This window comes from Mesoplodon mirus, assembly GCF_964341445.2.
Source record: "Mesoplodon mirus genome assembly, chromosome: 2".
Classification (NCBI taxonomy): Eukaryota; Metazoa; Chordata; class Mammalia; order Artiodactyla; family Ziphiidae; genus Mesoplodon; species Mesoplodon mirus.
Genome location: NC_138977.1, coordinates 88,857,366 through 88,878,933, shown reverse-complemented (window position 1 = coordinate 88,878,933; position 21,568 = coordinate 88,857,366). Strand labels below are relative to the sequence as shown.

Sequence of the window (21,568 nt, the reverse complement as noted above, 5' to 3'; positions counted from 1 at the left end):
AGGCTCCTGACACGCAGGCTCAGTGGCCATGGCTCACGGGCCCAGCCACTCCGCAGCATGTGGCATCTTCCCGGACCAGGGCACGAACCTGCGTCCCCTGCATCGGCAGGCGGACTCTCAACCGCTGCGCCACCAGGGAAGCCCCTAGTTAGGATTTTTGCATTGATATAAATGAAGACTGGTTAGTTGTTTTCCCTTTTGTACACAATCTTTGCCGTGTTGTTGGTATGGATGTTAAACCACTTTGTATGATTTAGAAGTTTTTCTTCTTTCATATGCTCTGGAATTATTTAATTGATCTATCATTTCTTTAAGATTTAGTAACATCACAATGTGTAACTATGGTGCTTTTTAATGTTGTAGCTCTTTTAAAACCTTATCCATGTTTCAATTCAATTGGTTCAGTAAGATTTCTAGCTTTTCTGGAATCAATTTTGATAAATTTTATGTTTTGGTAGCTAATTACCCATTTTATTCAAGTTTTCAAATGTACTTTATAGAGTCAAGAAGACTCTTTAATTTTTTTCTGGATGCTTGTGACTTATTTTTTTAATAGATTACCCCCATTATTTATTGATTAGGTTAAGTAGCAGTTTATCTATTTTATTGATTTTCCCTAGACAACCAGACTTTGAATTTAATTACTTACTGTATTATATTTTTGTTTTTATAATTTATTATTTTCTGCTTTTATCTTTATTTTTTTTCTAATAATGCAATTGTTAAGGAAATTTAGTTATTTCTGAGATATACATTTTAAAGTAATAACTAGAGTTATGACTTACATTGTTATACCAAAACATATAAGATTTTTAGAAATTTCATGTAATGTCTGAAACATTTATATTAACATATTTCCATATAAGTAACCCAAAGAAAGTTTAATATTAGTTGTTTGTGTTTTTTTTTTTTGTACTGCAGGTTCTTATCAGTCATCAATTTTATACACAGCAGTGTCTACATGTCAATCCCAATTGCCCAATTCAGCACACCACCACTCCCACCCCACTGCGGTTTTCCCCCCTTGGTGTCCATACGTTTGTTCTCTACATCTGTGTCTCAACTTCTGCCTTGCAAACCGGTTCATCTGTACCATTTTTCTAGGTTCCACATACATGCGTTAATATACGATATTTGTTTTTCTCTTTCTGACTTACTTCATTCTGTATGACAGGCTCTAGATCTTTTCTTCTACTTTACTTGGGTTTATTTTATAATTCTTAACCTAACTTCTTGAGTTGGATCTGTTTATTTTGTATTCCTTTCATTTATTGATATAAATAATGAGACTGTGTATTTATTTCTGAGTATTGCCTGACCTATATAACAGAAGTCCTGATATGTAGTGTTTCCTTATTAATTTCTAGATTTTTTCATTTTTATTTGAATTTCCTTTCTTAATTGAAATATGGTTGACATACAATATTGTATTAGTTTCAGGTGTACTGCATAGTGATTTGATATTTGCATACATTATGAAATGATCACTGTTAAGTCACCATCTGTCCTTTACAAAGTTATTACAATATTATTGACTATTTCTTATGTTATATATTACATCCCTGTGGCTTATTTATTTTATAACTGGAGGCTTGTAATGCAGTCCCCTTCACCTATTTCATGCCCCCTCCCAACCCCCTCCCATCTGGCAACCACCGATTCGTTCTCTGTATCTATGAGTCTGTTTTTCTTTTGTTGGCTTGTTTGCTTTGTTTTTTAGATTTCACATATAGGTGACATCATATGCTTTGTCCTTCTCTGTCTGGCTTATTTCACTTATCATAACACCCTCTAGGTCCACCCATGTCACAAATTGCAAGATTTCATTCTTTTTTTATGGCTAAGTAATATTCCATTGTATATATATGTACCACATCTTCTTTATCCATTCATCTGTTGATAGACACTTAGGTTGCTTCCATATCTTGGCTATTGCAAATAGTGCTGCTATGAACATTGGTGTGCATATATCTTTTCACAGTGCTTTCTTTTTCTTTAGGTAAATATCCAGAAGTAGAATTGCTGAATCATACGGTAGTTCTATTTTAAATTTTTTGAGGAATCTACATACTATTTTCCATAGTGGTTGCACCAATTTGTAATTCCATCAATAGTACACAAGTGTTCTCTTTTCTCCACATCCTTGCCAACACTTGATATTTGTTGTCTTTTTGATGACAGCCATTCTGACAGGTGTGAGGTGATATCTCATTGTTGTTTTGATTTGCATTTCTCTAATGATTAGTGATGTTGAGCATCTTTTCATGGGTCTGTTGTATATCTTCTTTGGAAAAATGTCTATTCAGGTCCTCTGCCCATTTTTAAATAGAATTGTTTGTTTTTTGATGTTGAGTTATATGAGTTCTTTGTGTATTTTAGACACTAACCCCTCTTCAGATATATCTTTTGTAAACATCTACTCCCATTCAGTAGGCTGCCTTTTCATTTTGTTGATAATTTCCTTCACTGTGCAGAAGCTTTTTAGTTTAATGTAGTCCTATTTGTTTATTTTTCCTTTTGTTCCCCTTGCCTGAGGAGACAAATCCAAAAAAATGTTGTTAAGACCGATGTCAAAGAGCATACTGCCTGTCTTTTCTTCCAGGACTTTTATGGTTTCAGGTCTTACATTTAAGTCTTTAATCCATTTTGAGTTTATTCTGGTATATGGTGTGAGAAAGTAGCCCAGCTTGATTCTTTTGCATGTAGCTGTCCAGTTTTCCCATTGCAATTTATTGAAAAGGCTGTCTTTTTCCCATTGTATATTCTTGTCTTTTTTTGTCGAAGATTATTTGACCATATAAGTGTGGGTTTATTTCTGGGCTCTCTATTCTTTTCTATTGGTTAAAAAATTTGACCAGAAAATGAGGGTTGTTTCTTGGTAAGCATCTGGAAAGAGAAGGAGAAGATGTATTATGTTCATCTTGAGGAGTCATATCATGCTGTTTGGATTGTGCAGTTCTCAAGCAACCCACCAGCCCTTGATAAGTGTAAACTTTCACAGGTCTGCCAAGATTCTGAGATATTTTCCTCTTCATGAGTTTAAGCACACTTAATAAGGGGAAAACTTTTTTACAGTATCAAACTAAACCAAACAGTCCAAACTTTAAGCTTATTTGAAAGCAATTTTCAGCTTTAGTGGAGTTTCCCAAAGAATGTCAGTGGGGATCCAATTGATAATGTACCATCAAACTTATAATATTCTTCCCTCCTGCCATTTCTCTTTCTTCCTCTCCTGTATCCCTAGGGCAAGCAGAATGGCTGTCCTCACTCTTCTCTCCAGACTCTACCAAGTCTATTCTCTTTCCATCCATATCATGAACTCTGGTCTCTCTTCCCATTCCTCATCTTCCCAGATGTATTCCTCTCTGCCTCCTTCACCCCCATTTACCATGTTGTTTCTTTTCCTCTAAAGAACAATCCTATCAGTCTGTCTCGGAGTTCTTCTTATTCATCAGCTATTTTTATCTATTATCTTGATCAGTAGAACAAAAATAACTAAATGGTGGGGCACAAGGCTGTCAAATGCAGAATTCTTAGAAAAATCAGGAGCAAAGTTTGAAAATACTCATGCATTGCAAATTCTTGTCCCAATTATATTTTATTTTATAGTTATGACATTTAAGTCTATAAAGAGTTTAAGAGATAAGATTGTGTGTACTTGTAAAAACAGTATCATCCTTTTATAGTAAGTCAATATAGCTTTGGTTTTCTTTATTGAGATGTTTGTCTTTCTTCCTAATAAGGAATAAACTTGTACAATAAATGAATTGTTTTGCAGTCTAAAGAAGGTGCATTTATTGTCAGAGATTCAAGACATTTGGGATCCTACACCATTTCTGTGTTTATAAGAGCTGGGAGGTAAGCAGTTGTGATTTTGGTCTCTCTAGAAATAGCAATCCCTGGGACAGTCATTGTTATGGAGACACCATCACATAGAGAATGTGAGAGCCTAACATAGAAAATTGCTGGCCTGGAACTTGGGACAAGTAATTGGTTCAAATTTTATCCCCTAACAAGCTCTGTGTGTGACATTGGATAAGTTACATAAACTCTCTCATCTCCTTTTCTCAAGCATCAAATAAGGAGATTTGATTAGTTGTAGCAGACACTGCTGGTGAGATTCTCTCCTCACCTTGGTTCACCCCAGGGTTACCCTGCAGAGAGCTCTCTTGTACTCAGAAAGCTTCTTGTTTCTTTCTGCCTGAGGATGTTCTCTGGCTGTGGGTTCTTGTGGTCCCCAGGGGTGGACTGGAAGTACCTGAGGGTTGGCTTCCTAGGAGTGACCCTCCATCCATGAGGAGTGGAGGATAAGCCCTTCAGCTCCTTTGCACTTTAGTGGGAAGACTCTGAGGTATGTTCCACAGACTCTCATCGCTTCCTAGAGGGATTAAGCCCCAGCGGCCCATAGCAAACCTGCTCATCAATACACCCGATACAGTTTTCCTCCCTTCTTTGTCTCACATATCTCACAGTGCATTTATTCATTCATTGAACTGATACTTGATTCAATAAATGCTCATAAGTGTCCATTACGAGCTGTACATTTTTGGACACTAGACTTGTCACCTAGACAACTTTCGCTGAAGTTATGTTTGAATCTAAGACCCCAATACCATAGCTGAGGAATTTTCCTGGGATGGGGACGCACCTGTTTAATTTAATCCTATCTACTCTTCAGTGTGTAGTGTTACTAGGATATGAGTTTTAGAGGTGGAGTCCTGTTGCTTAATGATTGACTTGGTTCCAAAGTGGTCTTTTGCTTGTTTATGAACTCACATTTTACTGATTGTAGAAGTATGGAGGCTACCATCAAACATTATCAGATTAAAAGGAATGACTCAGGACAGTGGTACGTGGCTGAAAGACACCTCTTTCAATCAATCCCCGAGTTGATCTGGTATCACCAGCACAATGCAGCTGGTAAGTCAGAAACTTCAAGCTGGGAGAGTTGGGGAGCCAGGCCCCAGAGAGGCAATGCATCTTTGGTCAGACACTTAACAGGAGCAAATATCCCTGTAGAAATGTTTAAGAGTCGAAATACAACCTGTCTTCTGTGCAATTCTCCTCCTCATTGATGCGTTTTTGTTTTTCTAGTCAGGTGGCAAGAGGTAGGTTGATTTTTTTACATTTCTGTCAGGTTAGAAAAATTATAGATGACAAAGAAGCAAAAGGCCATTTAGTCATTATGCATTTGTTCTTGAAATTTACATGGAGCTAAATGTAATAAAATTTCAAATGTCCTAAAGACTCATTCTTCTTTCTCTTTGCCCCTATAAATTTGCTCTTAACTTTAGAAAGTTGCAATAGAAAATTACCCTTAAATATCTCATTCTCTGTTCTTTCTTGTATGGAAAACAGAAAATGTTTTACACAGGACACAGCCTTACACAGTTACAATTTGACTTGAATATACCAGAGGCATATTTAACCCCCTTTCCCAGCTGTAATTTGCAATAATGGCTGTTTTTGCAAACTTATCATCTATGGAAAGATATAGAATTCCAGAAAGTTCCACCACGATTACAATCACAGCTCTGGTCTTCAGCCCTCATCCAACCTGTACTGGACTACTCTGAGCCCACTGGGGGAATCTCCTTACCTCAGTGTTATAGAATTTGGAACCCACTGTAACTTTCATATTCTTTTGACTTCTTTACATGCAGTACTTTTTTAAGATTTTTCTCATGAAAAGTTGTGATGCCCAAACAAATCCCTTTTGGAAAGCGGCCACTTTTCCATTACACTGGTTCTAAATATCAGGAATAAATCCAAGGAAGTTTTTATTCACTTATGGAATGAGTCCACCTGGATATTCCTGATGGTCACTGGGTGTTTGGTTAGAGAGGAAGTGGCAACATGTCTGAGTGGGGCCAGTGAGGACATATTTGTGGCTAGAGATAGAAACCCTTAGAATCAGGAGTTTTCTTCTTCATACTCTTCTTTCCCCTTCCTTCAAAGAAAAATTTTAAGAAACAGAGTGGTGGTGGTGACGTTAAAAAAAAATACCGAGGCAGATCAGGATGTGCTGACCTGAAAAGATGTTAGTGATAAGTTGCTTAGTAAAAAAAAAAAAAAAGGTGCAAAACAGTATATTTATAGTCTTACTTTTAAAAAGTAAATATACACATTCACACATACGTGTATACATAGAAAAATCCTGTTACAGTTTAGGTAATAATTTTTAAACTAATAAGATTATAACAGACTACAAACTATTAATGTTTACCTCTGGGGAATGAGACTGGGGGTAAGGGAAACTTATTTTCTGCTTTGTGGATTGTGCTAGGGTTTTAAAAAATTATAATGTATATAAATTATTCTTATAATGTAAAAAAATACCACACGGATAACTTTTAAAATTAAAGCTAGATCAAACAATAAAAAGAAAGAAAAAACGGGTTGAGAACTTCTAACTATGGTGGCTGTGTATTAGGGAGAAAAGAAAGTAGAAAAGAGATAAGACAAAGAGAAAGAAGGATGATAAGAGGAAAGGCATGGGACTCAGAAATAGTTGATATTTACTGAAGACTTACTTTGGACCAGACCCTATTTTATGTATATTTATTTATTTAATCTTCAGAGAAATCCAGTGAGGTAGATGCTGTTGATGTCTCTATCATACAGAAGAGGAAACTGAGGCATGAGTTGTGCTCAAGGCACACCGTTAATAAGTATTTGCACTGAGATTTGAATTCACAGAAATCTTTGAAACCATTGGAGCCATAGAACCTACTGGCTCCAGAGTCTGTGTTTAATGACTGTCATCTCCTCCAGAAAGAGGCAACTTAGATCATTGGAGGATCCAGTTTAGATGAGGCTGTGAATTGAAACCCATGACTATCCCGTCTACTTTTTGACTTCTGATCAGTTTAGCTCATGACAATCCATCTCTTTACCAGAAGTAAGGACAATGCAAAGAGAGTGACAGACTTTTTTTTTTTTTTTCTATCAAAGAGACAAACCATCACTAAACCACTGGTAGTAATTCACAGAATAAAAATATTTGGCAAACAAAAACTTTGAAGTTAGAGGAAGGTGTTAGAGTCTTAAGGAAATTCCTATTATGTTCTTTATTTTGATCATGTGTTATAGAGTCCCAACTTCATGAGGGCTCTAACCCCAACTAGGTCTTCAGAGTCACTGGTAAGCATCCTTTCCTGTTTTCTGTTCAAACTTTTACCATTCTCCTCAAGACCCCCTTTCTAGTATTATCCACTGCCCATGAGTAAATTGCCTAACCATCTACTTCATTAAGAAAATTGAAGTCTAAGGGGTACAAACTATTATGTATAAAATAAGTTACAAGAATATATTGTACAACACAGAGAATATAGCCAATATTTTATAATAACTATGAATGGACTACAATCTTTAAAAATTGTGAAACACTACACTGTACACCTGTAACTTACATAACATTGTACATCAACTATACTTCAGTTGCATGATTCTCCTGCCTGGTAGACACAGATACCTGCAATCCCACATGCCCTGAACTTCAATGAGGAAATGGAGTTCTTCATCTTATACTACTACTTTCCTTCCAAATTTACTCTTCCTGGTGTATCATCATCAGATAATCGTATCATCATCTTGCCAATTACAGGGGCTGGAAACATGGAAGTCAGAATAGATACATCCATTCTCCTTGCACTTCTGACTAATTATCAAGTGCAATTAATTTCATACCCTATATGTGTCTCATGTAGGTCCCTGCCTCTCCCTGTCTACTAGTACTGCCCTAATCATTGTTCACTTAGATAATTACAGTGGCCTCTTCACTGGTCTTGTTGCCTTCAAGGTTGACTTCCCCTCATCCATCCTCTATACTGATGCCAGATGTAATGTAAATCCAAAATGTAAATCTGACTACACCAGTCCCTTACTTAGGATCTTTCAATGGCTCCCTCCCACCTGCAGGAAGATGTAATGCTCCTTTGCAAAGCATACAAGGCCTTGACCACAACCAGAATATAACCTACCTCTCATGTATAATTTCTTGCCCCTTCTACCTCTCACTCTGCGCTCAAATAGCTCTTCCTGCATCATACCTCTAAGTATCAATATCATCTCATGCTGCTACCTCTGCCTACAATGTGGACTCCTTTTGTCAGATCCATCTCAGGTATCATCTCCTGACAGAAGACTTCTTTGAATCCAACAGTGTGCGAGGTGCTCTTCCTCTGTGTCCCAGAGCACCTTGTGTATCTTCATCACAGAACTTACTCCTTTTACATTGAAATTGCCTCTCTCTGCCTGTCTTCCCTCACTGAGATGGAGCCCCTGTGTGCAGAGTCCTCATTTTCCTCATCTTTGGCCCTCTGGAATCTTTGGGATCTACTTAGAGAAGTGTCTTGCACACAATGGGCACTTAATAATGCTGCTTTCTGTTCTTATGTTGGACAAGTTTGTTCCTGTCTTCCAGCCTTTGCACATGCTGTTCCATCTGCCTGGAATGCTGTTCCTCCTGATCCTTGTAAGATGGCTACTCATCCATCAATGTCAGCATAGCTGTCATCTTGTCAGAAAGGCCTTCTGTGGGCACTCATTCTAAAGAAGCTCTATTTCATCTACTCTACTTCATCTGCTTCATCCACTCATCATCTGCTTTTTCTTGTGTATGCATGTACTTGTTTATTTTCTCTCTTCCCACTGGAATGTAAGCTTCATGAGAGTAGGGACCATCGCTATCTTACTCACTGCTGTCTCCCACCATCTAGATAATGCTTGGCACAAAGCAGTCTTTCAAGAAATGTTAGTTGAAGAAATAAATAATAAATGTTTGTTGAACAAAAACTGAAATTGACTATATGGAATACTACATGTGGACCCAATCAAAAGAAGTCTCATTACTCTACCATGCTATTAAAAAATAATAATAAACTACTCTCAAGAGGAGGATGGGGAAATGGGTACACTTAGACACTGTTGGTGGTTGAATGAATTAGTACAAACTTTCTAGACACTCTTTGATCAGGAAGTCACATTTTAAGGAATTTATGCCTGAGGCAATAATTTGAGAGGTGCATACAGATATATGTTCAAAAATATACAGCATATTTTACAATAGTGGAATCTTGGAAATAATTTTAAGATCTATTTATAGTCATTGACACATGTCAATTACACTTTGAGTGTAAAAATCTGGCGCAAAACATTTACATTTCTGTGAAACATATCAGATGTTTCAAACACGCATAAGGAAATTTTTGCGAAGATGTTCACCAAAGTGATAACAGTGTATCTCTGGATACCAAGATTTTGTAAGGGACCTTTATTTCATCTTTGTATTTTCTTGGATTCTTTAGTTTCTGTTCAAAGAGCGTATATTATTTTGTGAAAAGTGTTTTTCTAATGGGAAAAATAAGCAAACAGACTAACTGTAGAATGCTTTTTTGTCTGACCTATTTAAGGAATAGCACTATATTCTAGTATATTTGGCTTTTTCTTTTGTACTAGTAACTAGGATTGAAATGCTGACTTTTTTTCTCCCCAGGGCTCATGTCCCGTCTCCGCCACCCAGTTGGGCTGATGGGCAGTTGTTTGCCGGCCACAGCTGGTTTTAGCTATGGTAAAGTATGCACATGTGCTCAAGTAAAAATCAAATCCAGTGAAGAACCTACCCCAAGTTCCCTCTATGTTCTTTAAATTCTCAGCTCTTTTGACATAGAATCTGTCTAGCTACATTTCTCCTCAAAGTTTAAATCTCCCTTCTGAGATGTTTAAATATATGCAGCTCCTAAGGGCATTTAAACTTCGGGGGAAAATGTTTCACTTTTACTTCAAATTTCGTTATACATTATTTGGAACCCTTTTGATAAATTCCAGTTCTTTTTATTTGAACGTTTGGGTTGTTGCTCTCTGGTTATGTGGGTGGCTGGGAAATGACTTCTCCCCAAGAGAACCTGCTAAAATGAGTTGCTAAAAGTGTCCTTGTCACCTTTTTCAAATAAAACTTGGACCAAGTTTGATTTGAACTATTTTCTAGTGAATGTGATAGTTGCAAATCCGTGAGAATGAATAAGAGCCAAAGAATCCTGCTTTCTAATTTGGTGATACTTTATTTCCTTAAATTTATCTCATTAGGGGGAGTCAGAATATACTGAAAAAAAGAAGATAACACAATTATTTTGTAACAGATAAGCAGGACTCAGGGTCGCTGTGAATTGGAATGGAAAAGTGATTTCAGGGTGTTATGGGTGCCTAGATTATTCCTCTGCCCCATAAATGCTATATGTTTAAAAAATTCTATCATTAGCCATTTATCTAAGTTAAACATGGTCGTTTTTAATTAAAAAATAAACTTTTCAATTTTTCAATATCCAGAAGAGTGCACAGTTCATAAGTCTAGAGCCTGAGTAATTTTGTCTGGTTTTGACTACCTTATATGAATGAAATTGGACACCGGGCATCCATGTCTGGCTTCTTTCTTCCATCCTTCCACATGTGAATTCACCCACCATGCTGGGTGTGGTTGGTCCACCTGCATTACGGTAAACTGCTACGTTGCATGACTATACCACAATGGATTTGCCCATCCTTCTTCAGATAGCCTTTTGGGTTGTAACCAATTTTTGGCTCTTCTAAATAATATTAGTATGAACATTCTTGTATGCCTTTTTTTTTTTTTTGCGGTATGCGGGCCTCTCACTGTTGTGGCCTCTCCCGTTGCGGAGCACAGGCTCCGGATGCGCAGGCCCAGCGGCCATGGCTCACGGGCCCAGCCGCTCCGCTGCATATGGGATCCTCCCAGACCGGGGCACGAACCCGTATCCCCTGCATCGGCAGGCGGACTCTCAACCACCGCGCCACCAGGGAGGCCCCTTGTATGCCTTTTGATAACGTTTAACACACACATATGCCCTGACCATGATGGATATATACTTAAAAGTAGAATTGCTGGGTCGTAGAGTATGAACATACTCAGATTTAGTCAGTTTTCTAAAGAGTTTATACCAGATTATACTTTAATCAAGAGTGTATGGACGTTTCAGCTGTTCCACATCTTTGCCCTTGCCAATATTTGGTATTCTTGTGGTTTTGGTTTGGTTTGGTTTGGTTTTTGTTTTCATTTTAGCCAATCTGGTGCATGTGTAGTGGTATCTCATTTTGGTTTAAGTATGCATTTCCCTGATGACTAATTGTGTTGATCAACTTCTCATAGGTTCAGTGACCATTTGGATATTCTCTTTTGTGAGAGAATACACTATTCAAGTTTTTTTTTAACCCTTAAAGAATAGGATTATCTGCCTTTTCCTAATCGATTTATTCTTATTTTGAATAGGAATTCTTTGTTGGTTATATGTTTTAAGAAATATGTTCTCCCTGTTTGTGGCTTACCTTTTCATTTTCTTAATGGGGTGTATTTGATAAATAGGATTTTTATGAAATTTAATCTATCAGTATTCTCCTTTATAGTTATATTCTGTTGAATAAATCTATGTCAGTCCCAAGGTCATGAATATATTCTCCCATATTATTTTAAAAACACACCTACTTTTGGGAAGGGGAGTACCTTGCAAAGCCTGGTACAAGGGGTCGCTGACCATTACAATTCTTTTAAATGCATTATTTTAAAGTTCCAGCAGATGGTGGTGTTGCTATATAAAAGTGGTTACTAAAAAGTTAAGATTTAGGGTTTCCCTGGTGGCGCAGTGATTGAGAGTCCGCCTGCCGATGCAGAGAACGTGGGTTCGTGCCCCGGTCTGGGAGGATCCCGCGTGCCGCGGAGCGGCTGGGCCCGTGGGCCATGGCATGGCCGCTGGGCCTGCGCGTCCGGAGCCTGTGCTCCGCAACAGTGAGAGGCCCACGTACCACAAAAAAAAAAAAAAAAAAAGTTAAGATTTAATTCTCAGAGTTTTCCAAAGGGTTATTTTAAAAACAGTTCTTTTTTTCTTGATTTACTTCTGTAGAGTGAGAAATATTCAGTAATGCAAGCATCATTTCAAACATACACTTAGATATGGGTTAGAATCTTAATATTGAAAATATTTATCAGATGAATTGATTAGACTTTTCGCAAAGGAGAAAGGGCAGGAAAGCCCTTTAGGGGTGGGAGTGGGCAAAGGAACAATAAAAGAAACTGAGATGGGGGACCCCAAATTTTATCTAATCTCACAAGTTTACTCACCAGGCTAAAAACAGACTGGGGACATACATATTTAGGCTCCAGGTCTGGTTTCGGCAGGTTTAGTTTAAAAAGGCACAGAACTGTTTCCTCCTGGGTCTCTCTGGAAAGAGAAAGCATGTTTTGATATCCATAATTCCTCTCCACGTAAGTGAGGTTTGTATTTTTATTCTTGAATTCTGGAATTATACTTTTAAGCCACAATAAGAGTATTAAAAATAGTTACAGGTCCTTTCCACTCATTTATAAATTTTTTAAACCTCTCTGAAAAAGAAGAGAATAGGTTGAGAAAATTCCTAAATCTTTCCTAGCTCTAAAAATTTAACATGTTTTTCCTTATTTGTAACGTGGATGTTTTACTTTTCCAGAAAAGTGGGAGATAGATCCATCTGAGTTGGCTTTTGTAAAGGAAATTGGAAGCGGCCAGTTTGGGGTGGTCTATTTAGGCCAATGGCGAGCACATGTCCAGGTAGCTATCAAGGCCATCAATGAAGGCTCCATGTCTGAAGAGGATTTCATTGAAGAGGCTAAAGTGATGATGTAAGTACATACAATACCCAGATAAGTATTGTACAACATCCTGGTGTCATGGAAAGAACACAGATTTTGGAGTCAGTCACATCTGGATTTGTGTCACAACTCTGCCCAAGCTAGTTGTGGGACCTGGGCAAATTATTTGATCTGTGTGTGACCTGGGTGAGTTATTTCACTTTTCTAAGCCTCAATTTCCTCACCTGTAAAATGGGGATAACAATACCTCACTCACTGGATCAGCATGTGAATTGAATGAGATAATCTATGAAAGTGACAAGTAGGTGTGTTCTTTTCAGCTCAATAATAGGTGCTTAATGACTATATTTTTTTTCCTTTTCCCAGAAGCAAAAATCTTGATTTTGTCTAAATAGTAATATAGGGATATACTATTTGCTTTCAGAGAATTCAAGAATCATGAAGTCTAACAGAAGTGGCTCTTGGGCTTCCCTGGTGGCGCAGTGGTTGAGAGTCCGCCTGCCGATTCAGGGGACACGGGTTCGTGCCCCAGTTTGGGAAGATCCCACATGCCGCAGAGCGGCTGGGTCCGTGCGCCATGGCCGCTGAGCCTGCGCATCCGGAGCCTGTGCTCCGCAACGGGAGAGGCCACAGCAGTGAGAAGCCCGCGTACCACAAAAAAAAAAAAAAAAAAAAAAAGAAGTGGCTCTTTGCAGATGATTGGACGCTGCTCTTAGCTTCTGGGATTTCCCAGATTCAGCCTTTTGCCTCAGTCGAACCTGTGGCTGTGGTTTATGTCAGTAACCTGGGCTGGACCAGGATAGGCCAATAATTTGGCACAATTCAAATCAATATTCAAGTACTTGTTGAACATTTACTTAGAGGAAGAGCAATGTGGTAAAGAAGGAAGACCGCAGGTGGCATTACCTAGATTCTGTTTTATTATCCAAAGCGATTTAGTTCTGTTCCAAATTTGCAGACCCCAGTTGACAAAAACGAAAGCAAACCCCCCAAAACCAGTGGTGATTAACTTGATCCATTGTTTGAAGGCAGAGCAATGTGTCTCTTGGGCCTCTCAACCCATACTCCAAGTACTATCAAAATGTTCTTTCCATCCACTTAGAATAAAATGAATTCTGAGAGAAGTTAATGATAAACACAACTTGCCAGTGGTATCGGTTTCTCAAAGATGTTTTTGTGCCCCTTGGTTACCCTACTGGCCTTTGCTCCCTGATACTACCTGCATCAGACCATGTTTTCCCTACATCTAATGGACAGACAAAAATTATATTCCTGTGTGTTGGATTAAATAGGTACAATAAGAAAAGAATGAAGGGGAGACATAGGATTCAGGGAAAATTGAAGTCGTACTAGAATCCCTATCAAAAAGAAAGAATTAGAATTTAAATCCCCCTCTGAGATGTTTAAATATATGCATCTAGGGATTTTCCTGGCAGTCCAGTGGTTAAGATTCCACACTCCCAATACAGGGAGCATGGGTTTGATCGCTGGTCGGGGAACTAAGATCCCGCATGCCGCGGCCAAAAATTAAAATAAATAAATAAATAAATATATGCATCCCATAAAGGCAATTTAAACTTTTGGGGAAAAGGTATCACTTTTACTTCAAATATAATACATTGTTAGGATCCCTTTTGATAAACTACAGTTCTTTTTATTTGAATGTTTGGGATGTTGCTCTCTGGTTACTTGAGTGTCTGAGAAATGACTGCTCCCCAAAAGAACCTGCTAAAATGAGATGTCTAATATCTATCACAATGTGAGAAGTCTAGAAAGGCTCAAGCCTGGGCCCAGGATCTCTGAGGAAGATATTTTGAGGGCAATGGAAGATGCATGGAGTGTGGAGAAGAGAAATAGTTCCTGGCAGTTTATGGAGGCAGGAATGAGGCTACAGGCTTATTTTTAAGTCACTTCAGATGGACATAATGTGTTCTTGGGTTTGAACACAGTTGATTTTTTTCCTGACTTTTTTTTTTTTTTTTTACGGTACGCGGGCCTCTCACTGTTGTGGCCTCTCCCGTTGTGGAGCACAGGCTCCGGACGCGCAGGCTCAGTGGCCATGGCTCATGGGCCCAGCCACTCTGTGGCATGTGGGATCTTCCTGGACCGGGGCACGAACCCATGTCCCCTGCATCGGCAAGCGGACTCTCAACCACTGTGCCACCAGGGAAGCCCTTTTCCTGATTTTTTGATAGCGAGGCAGGAAAAGTCCCATTCTAATGTCCTTTTGCAAATACATTCATCTTTAAAAAGTTAAATAGCTGACATACATTGGACTCTATCTGCCAGGAATATACAGCTTGGCATATTACCTGCCTTTTTGTAAGCATATAGCTTAAGTGTCATCTCTACCAGGAGACCTCCCCTGTCTACCCTGTTTAATTGGCAGTCCCACCCCCAAATGCCTTCTGTTGTATCACCTTGTATTAGTTCCATCAAAGCATTTGTCACTACTCCCAAGCTTCACATGTATTTGTTTTGTATCTCCCTCAGTAGAACGTAAACTCCATGATAATGGGACCTTATTTATCTGTCTTCTACAACTGGGTGAGTGCTTAAAATAATGGCTAGCATGTAGTTGGTGTTCAACAAATATTTGTGGATTATTGAATGAGTTAATGAATCCTCACCACATTTCTATGAGGTAGGTTCTATTAAGACCCCAATTTTAGAGATTGGTTCCAGATGGCAGAGTAGAAGGACATGTGCTCACTCCCTCTTGTGAGAGCCTCAGAATCACTGCTGACTGCTGAACAGTCGTCTACAGGAAGACACTGGAACTCACCAAAAAAGATACCACACATCCAAAGACAAAGGAGAAACCACAATAAGACAGTAGGAGGGCACAATCACAATAAAATCAAATCCCATAACTGCTGGGTGGGTGACTCACAAAATGGAGAACACTTATACCACAGAAGTTCACCCACTGGAGAGAAGGTTCTGAGCCCCAAGTCAGGCTTCCAACCTGGGGGTCTGGCAACGGGAGGAGGAATTCCTAGAGAATCAGATTTTGAAGGAATTTGACTGCAGGACTTTGACAGGACTGGGGGAAACAGAGACTCCACTCTTGGAGGGCACACACAAAGTAGTGTATGCATCGGAACCCAGGGGAAGGAGCAGTGACCCCATAGGAGACTGAACCAGACCTACCTGCTAGTGTTGGAGGGTCTCCTGCAGAGGTGGGGGATGGCTGTGTCTCACCATGAGGACAAGGACACTGGCAGCAGAAGTTCTGGGAAGTACTCCTTGGCGTGAGCCTTCCCAGAGTCTGCCATTAGCCCCACAAAAGAGCTGGGTAGGCTGCAATGTTGGGTCGCCTCAGGCCAGACAACCAACAGGGAGGGGGCCCAGCCCCACCCATCAGCAGACAAGCAGATTAAAGGTTTACTGAGCGCTGCCCATCAGAGCAACACCCAGCTCTACCCACCACCAGTCTCTCCCATCAGGAAACTTGCACAAGCCTCTTAGATAGCCTCATCCACCAGAGGGCAGACAGCAGAAGCAAGAAGAACTACAATCCTGCAGCCTGTGGAACAAAAACCACATTTACAGAAAGATAGACAAGATGAAAAGGCAGAGGGCTATGCACCATATGAAGGAACAAGATAAAACCTCAGAAAAACAACTAAATGAAGTGGAGTTAGGAAACCTTCTAGAAAAAGGATTCAGAATAATGATAGTGACGATGATCCAGGACCTTGGAAAGAATGGAGGCAAAGATAGAAAAGATGCAAGAAATGTTTAACAAAGACCTAGAAGAATTAAAGAACAAACAAACAGAGATGAACAATACAATAAATGAAAAATACACTAAAAGGAATCAATAGCAGAATAACTGAGGCAGAAGAACGGATAAGTGACCCGGAAGACAGAATGGTGGAATTCACTGCCACAGAACAGAATAAAGAAAAAAGAGTGAAAAGAAATGAAGACAGCCTAAGAGACCTCTGGGACAACATTAAATGCAACAACATTTGCATTATAGGGGTCCCAGAAGGAGAAGAGAGAGAGAAAGGACCCGAGAAAATATTTGAAGAGATTATAGTCGATAACTTTCCTAACATGGGAAAGGAAATAGCCACCCAAGTCCAGGAAGTGCAGAGAGTCCCAGGCAGGATAAACCCAAGGAAAAACATGCTGAGACACATAGTAATCAAATAGGCAAAAATTAAGAAAGCAAGAAAAATTATTGAAAGCAATGAGAGAAAAATGACAACATACAAGGGAACTCCCATAAGGCTAACAGCTGATTTCTCAGCAGAAACTCTACAAGCCAGAGGGAGTGGCATGATATACTTAAAGTGATGAAAGAGAAGAACCTACAACCAAGATTACTCTACCTGGCAAGGATCTCATTCAGATTCGACAGAGAAATCAAAAGCTTTACAGACAAACAAAAGCTAAGAGAATTCAGCACCACCAAACCAGCTCTAAAACAAATGCTAAAGGAACTTCTCTAAGTGGGAAACACAAGAGAAGAAAAGGACCTACAGAAACAAACCCAAAACAATTAAGAAAATTGTTATAGGAACATACATACTGATAATTACCTTAAACGTGAATGGATTAAATGCTCCAACCAAAAGACACAGGCTCACTGAATGGATACAAAAACAAGACCCATCTATATGCTGTCTACAAGAGACCCACTTCAGACCTAGGGACACATACAGACTGAAAGTGAGAGGATGGAAAAAGATATTCCATGCAAATGGAAATCAAAAGAAAGCTGGAGTGGCAATCCTTGTATTAGATAAAATAGACTTTAAAATAAAGAATGTTACAAGAGACAAGGAAGGACACTACATAATGATCAAGGGATCAATCCAAGAAGAAGATATAACAATTATAAATATATATGTACCCAACATAGGAGCACCTCAATACATAAGGCAACTGCTAACAGCTATAAAAGAGGAAATCAACAGTAACACAATAATAGTGGGGGACTTTGACATCTCACTTTCACCAATGGACACATCATCCAAACAGAAAATTAATAAGGAAACACAAGCTTTAGATGACACTATAGACCAGATAGACTTAATTGATATTTATATGACATTCCATCCAAAAACAGCAGATTACAGTTTCTTCTCAAGTGCACACGGAACATTCTCCAGGATAGATCACATCTTGGGTCACAAATCAAGCCTCAGTAAATTTAAGAAAATTGAAATCATATCAAGCATCTCTTGTGACCACAATGCTGTGAGATTAGAAACCAATTATGGGGAAAAAATGTAAAAAACACAAACACATGGAGGCTAAACAATTCTTTACTAAATAACCAAGAAATCACTGAAGAAATCAAAGAGGGAATAAAAAGTACCTAGAGACAGGGCTTCCCTTGTGGCGCAGTGGTTGAGAGTCTGCCTGCCGACGCAGGGGTCATGGGTTTGTGCCGCGTTCCGGGAAGATCCCACATGCCGCGGAGCGGCTGGGCCCATGAGCCATGGCCGCTGAGCCTGCGCGTCTGGAGCCTGTGCTCCGCAACGGGAGAGGCCACAACAGTGAGAAGTCCGCATACCGCAAAAATAAAATAAAATAAAAAATAAAAATACCCAGAGACAAATGACAACGAAAACACGACGATCCAAAATGTATGGGATACAGCAAAAGCATTTCTAAGAGGGAAGTTTATAGCAATACAAGCCTATCTCAAGAAAGAAGAAAAATCTCAAACAATCTAACCTTACACCTAAAGTAACTAGAGGAAGAAGAACAAAGAAAACCCAAAGTTAGTAGAAGGAAAGAAATCATAAGGATCAGAGCAGAAATAAATAAAATAGAAACAAAGAAAACAACAGCAAAGATCAATAAAGCTAAAAGCTGGTTCTTTGAGAAGATAAACAAATTGATAAACCATTAGCCAGACTCATCAAGAAAAAGAGGGAGAGGACTCAAATCAATAAAATTAGAAATGAAAAAAGATAAGTTACAACAGACACTGCAGAAATATAAAGCAACCTAAGAGACTACTACAAGCAACTCTATGCCAATAAAATGGACAACCTGTAAGAAATGGACAAATTCTTAGAAAGGTTTAACCTTCCAAGACTGAACCAGGAAGAAATAGAAAATATGAACAGACCAATCACAAGTAATGAAATTGAAACCGTGATTGAAAATCTTCCAAGAAACAGAAGTCCAGGACCAGATGGCTTCACAGGTGAATTCTATCAAACATTTAGAGAAGAGCTAACACTCATCCTTCTAAACTCTTCCAAAAAATTGCACAGGAAGGAATACTCCAAAACTCATTCTATGAGGCCACCATCACCCTGATACCAAAACCAAAGATACTACAAAAAAAGAAAATTACAGACCAATATCACTGATGAATATAGATGCAAAAATCCTCAACAAGATACTAGCAAACAGAATCCAGCAACACATTAAAAGGATCATACACCATGATCAAGTGGGATTTATCCCAGGGATGCAAGGATTCTTCAGTATACGCAAATCAATCAGTGTGATACACCATATTAACAAATTGAAGAATAAAAACCATATGATCATCTCAATAGATGCAGAAAAAGCTTTTGACAAAATTCAACACTGATTTATGATAAAAACTCTCCAGAAAGTGGGCATAGAGGGAACCTACCTCAACATAATAAAGGCCATATATGACAAACCCACAGCAAACATCATTCTTAATTGTGAAAAGCTGAAAGCATTTCCTCTAAGATCAGGAACAAGACAAGGATGTCCACTCTTGCCACTATTATTCAACATAGTTTTGGAAGTCCTAGCCATGGCAATCAGAGAAGAAAAAGAAATAAAAGGAATACAAATTGGAAAAGAAGAAGTAAAACTGTCACTGTTTGCATATGACATGATACTATACACAGAGAATCCTAAAGATGCTGCCAGAAAACTACTAGAGCTAATCAATGAATTTGGTCAAGTTGCAGGATACAAAATTAATGCACAGAAATCTCTGGCATTCCTATACACTAATGATGAAAAATCTGAAAGAGAAATTAAGGAAACACTCCCATTTACCACTGCAATAAAAAGAAGAAAATACCTAGGAATAAACCTACCTAGGGATACAAAAGATCTGTATGCAGAAAACTATAAGACACTGGTGAAAGAAATTAAAGTTGTTACCAACAGATGGAGAGGTATACCATGTTCTTGGATTGGAAGAATCAATATTGTGAAAATGACTATACTACCCATAGCAATCTACAGATTCAATGCAATCCCTATCAAATTACCAATGGCATTTTTTACAGAACTAGAACAAAAAATCTTAAAATTTGTACGGAGACACAAAAGACCCCGAATAGCCAAAACAGTCTTGAGGGAAAAAAAACGGAGCTGGAGGAGTCAGACTCCCTGGCTTCAGGTTATACTACAAAGCTACAGTAATCAAGACAATATGGTACTGGCACAAAAACAGAAACAGAGATCAGTGGAACAGGATAGAAAGCCCATAGATAGACCCACGCACCTAGGGTCAACTAATCTATGACAAAGGAGGCAAGGATATACAATGGAGAAAAGACAGTCCTTTCAATAAGTGGTGCTGGGAAAACTGGACAGCTCCATGTAAAAGAATGATTTTAGAACACTCCCTAACACCATACACAAAAATAAACTCAAAATGGATAGAGACCTAATTTTAGGACCGGACACTATAAAACTCTTCGAGGAAAACATAGGAAGAACACTCTTTGACATAAAGCACAGCAAGATCTTTTTTGATCCACCTCCTAGAGTAATGGAAATAAAAACAAAAATAAACAAATGGGACCTAATGAAACGTCAAAGCTTTTGCACAGCAAAGGAAACTACAAGCAAGATGAAAAGACAACCCTTAAAATGGGAGAAAATATTTGCAAATGAATCAACAGACAAAGGATTAATCTCTAAAATATATAAACAGCTCATGAAGCTCAATATTAAAAAAACAAACAATCCAATCCAAAAATGGGCAGAAGAACTAAATAGACATTTCTCCAAAGAAGACATACAGATGGCCAAGAAGCACATGAAACACTGCTCAACATTACTAATTATTAGAGAAATGCAAATCAAAACTACAATGAGGTATCACCTCACAGCAGTTAGAATAGGCATCATCAGAAAATCTACAAACAACAAATGCTAGAGAGGTTGTGGAGAAAAGGGAACCCTCTTGCACTGTTGGTGGGAATGTGAATTGATACAGGCACTATGGAGAACAGTATGGAGGTTGCTAAAAACTAAAAATAGAATTACCATATGACCGAGCGATCCCACTACTGGGCATATACCCTGAGAAAACCATAATTCAAAAAGATACATGCACTCCAATGTTCATTGCAGCACTATTTACAATAGCCAGGTCATGGAAGCAACCTAAATGCCCTTTGACTGATGAATGGTAAAGAAGATGTGGTACATATATACAATGGAATATTACTCAGCCATAGAAAGGAATGAAATTGGGTCATTCGTAGAGATGTGGATGAATCTAGAGACTGTCAAAGAGAGTGAAGTAAGTAAGCAAGAGAAAAACAAATATTGTATATTAACGCATGTATGTGGAACCTAGAAAAATGGTACAGATAACCAGGTTGCAGGGCAGAAGTAGAGACACAGATGTAGAGAACAAATGTATGGACACCAAGGGGGGAAAGTGGTAGGTGGTGGCGGGGGTGTATGATGAATTGGGAGACTGGGATTGACATATATACACTAATATGTATAAAATGGATGACTAATAAGAACCTGCTGTATAAAAAAATAAATAAATTTTAGAAAAAGAAAATAAAAGACCCCAATTTTATACATGATAAAAAGGAAATTTTGAAAACTTATGTAATTTGCCCACAGTTACTCAACAAAACATTGGTAGTGTCTAATTGTAATCAAAACTGTGAACTGTCTGGGTACAAAGTCCATAGTCTTAGCTAACATAATAATCAA

At 38.5% G+C, this 21,568-nt stretch overlaps 1 protein-coding gene across 1 annotated transcript in view; it reads left to right on the top strand.

The window, feature by feature from the left end:
* Positions 1 to 21,568, top strand: part of TXK (TXK tyrosine kinase) — a gene marked incomplete at its 5' end in the record, with an annotated part of 63,813 nt that overhangs the window by 30,140 nt on the left and 12,105 nt on the right. The window contains 4 exons of the mRNA XM_082638713.1: positions 3,779 to 3,858; positions 4,793 to 4,920; positions 9,497 to 9,571; positions 12,496 to 12,667. Coding sequence (XP_082494839.1) covers positions 3,779 to 3,858; positions 4,793 to 4,920; positions 9,497 to 9,571; positions 12,496 to 12,667 — 455 coding nt within the window. The remainder of the gene's footprint in view (positions 1 to 3,778; positions 3,859 to 4,792; positions 4,921 to 9,496; positions 9,572 to 12,495; positions 12,668 to 21,568) is intronic.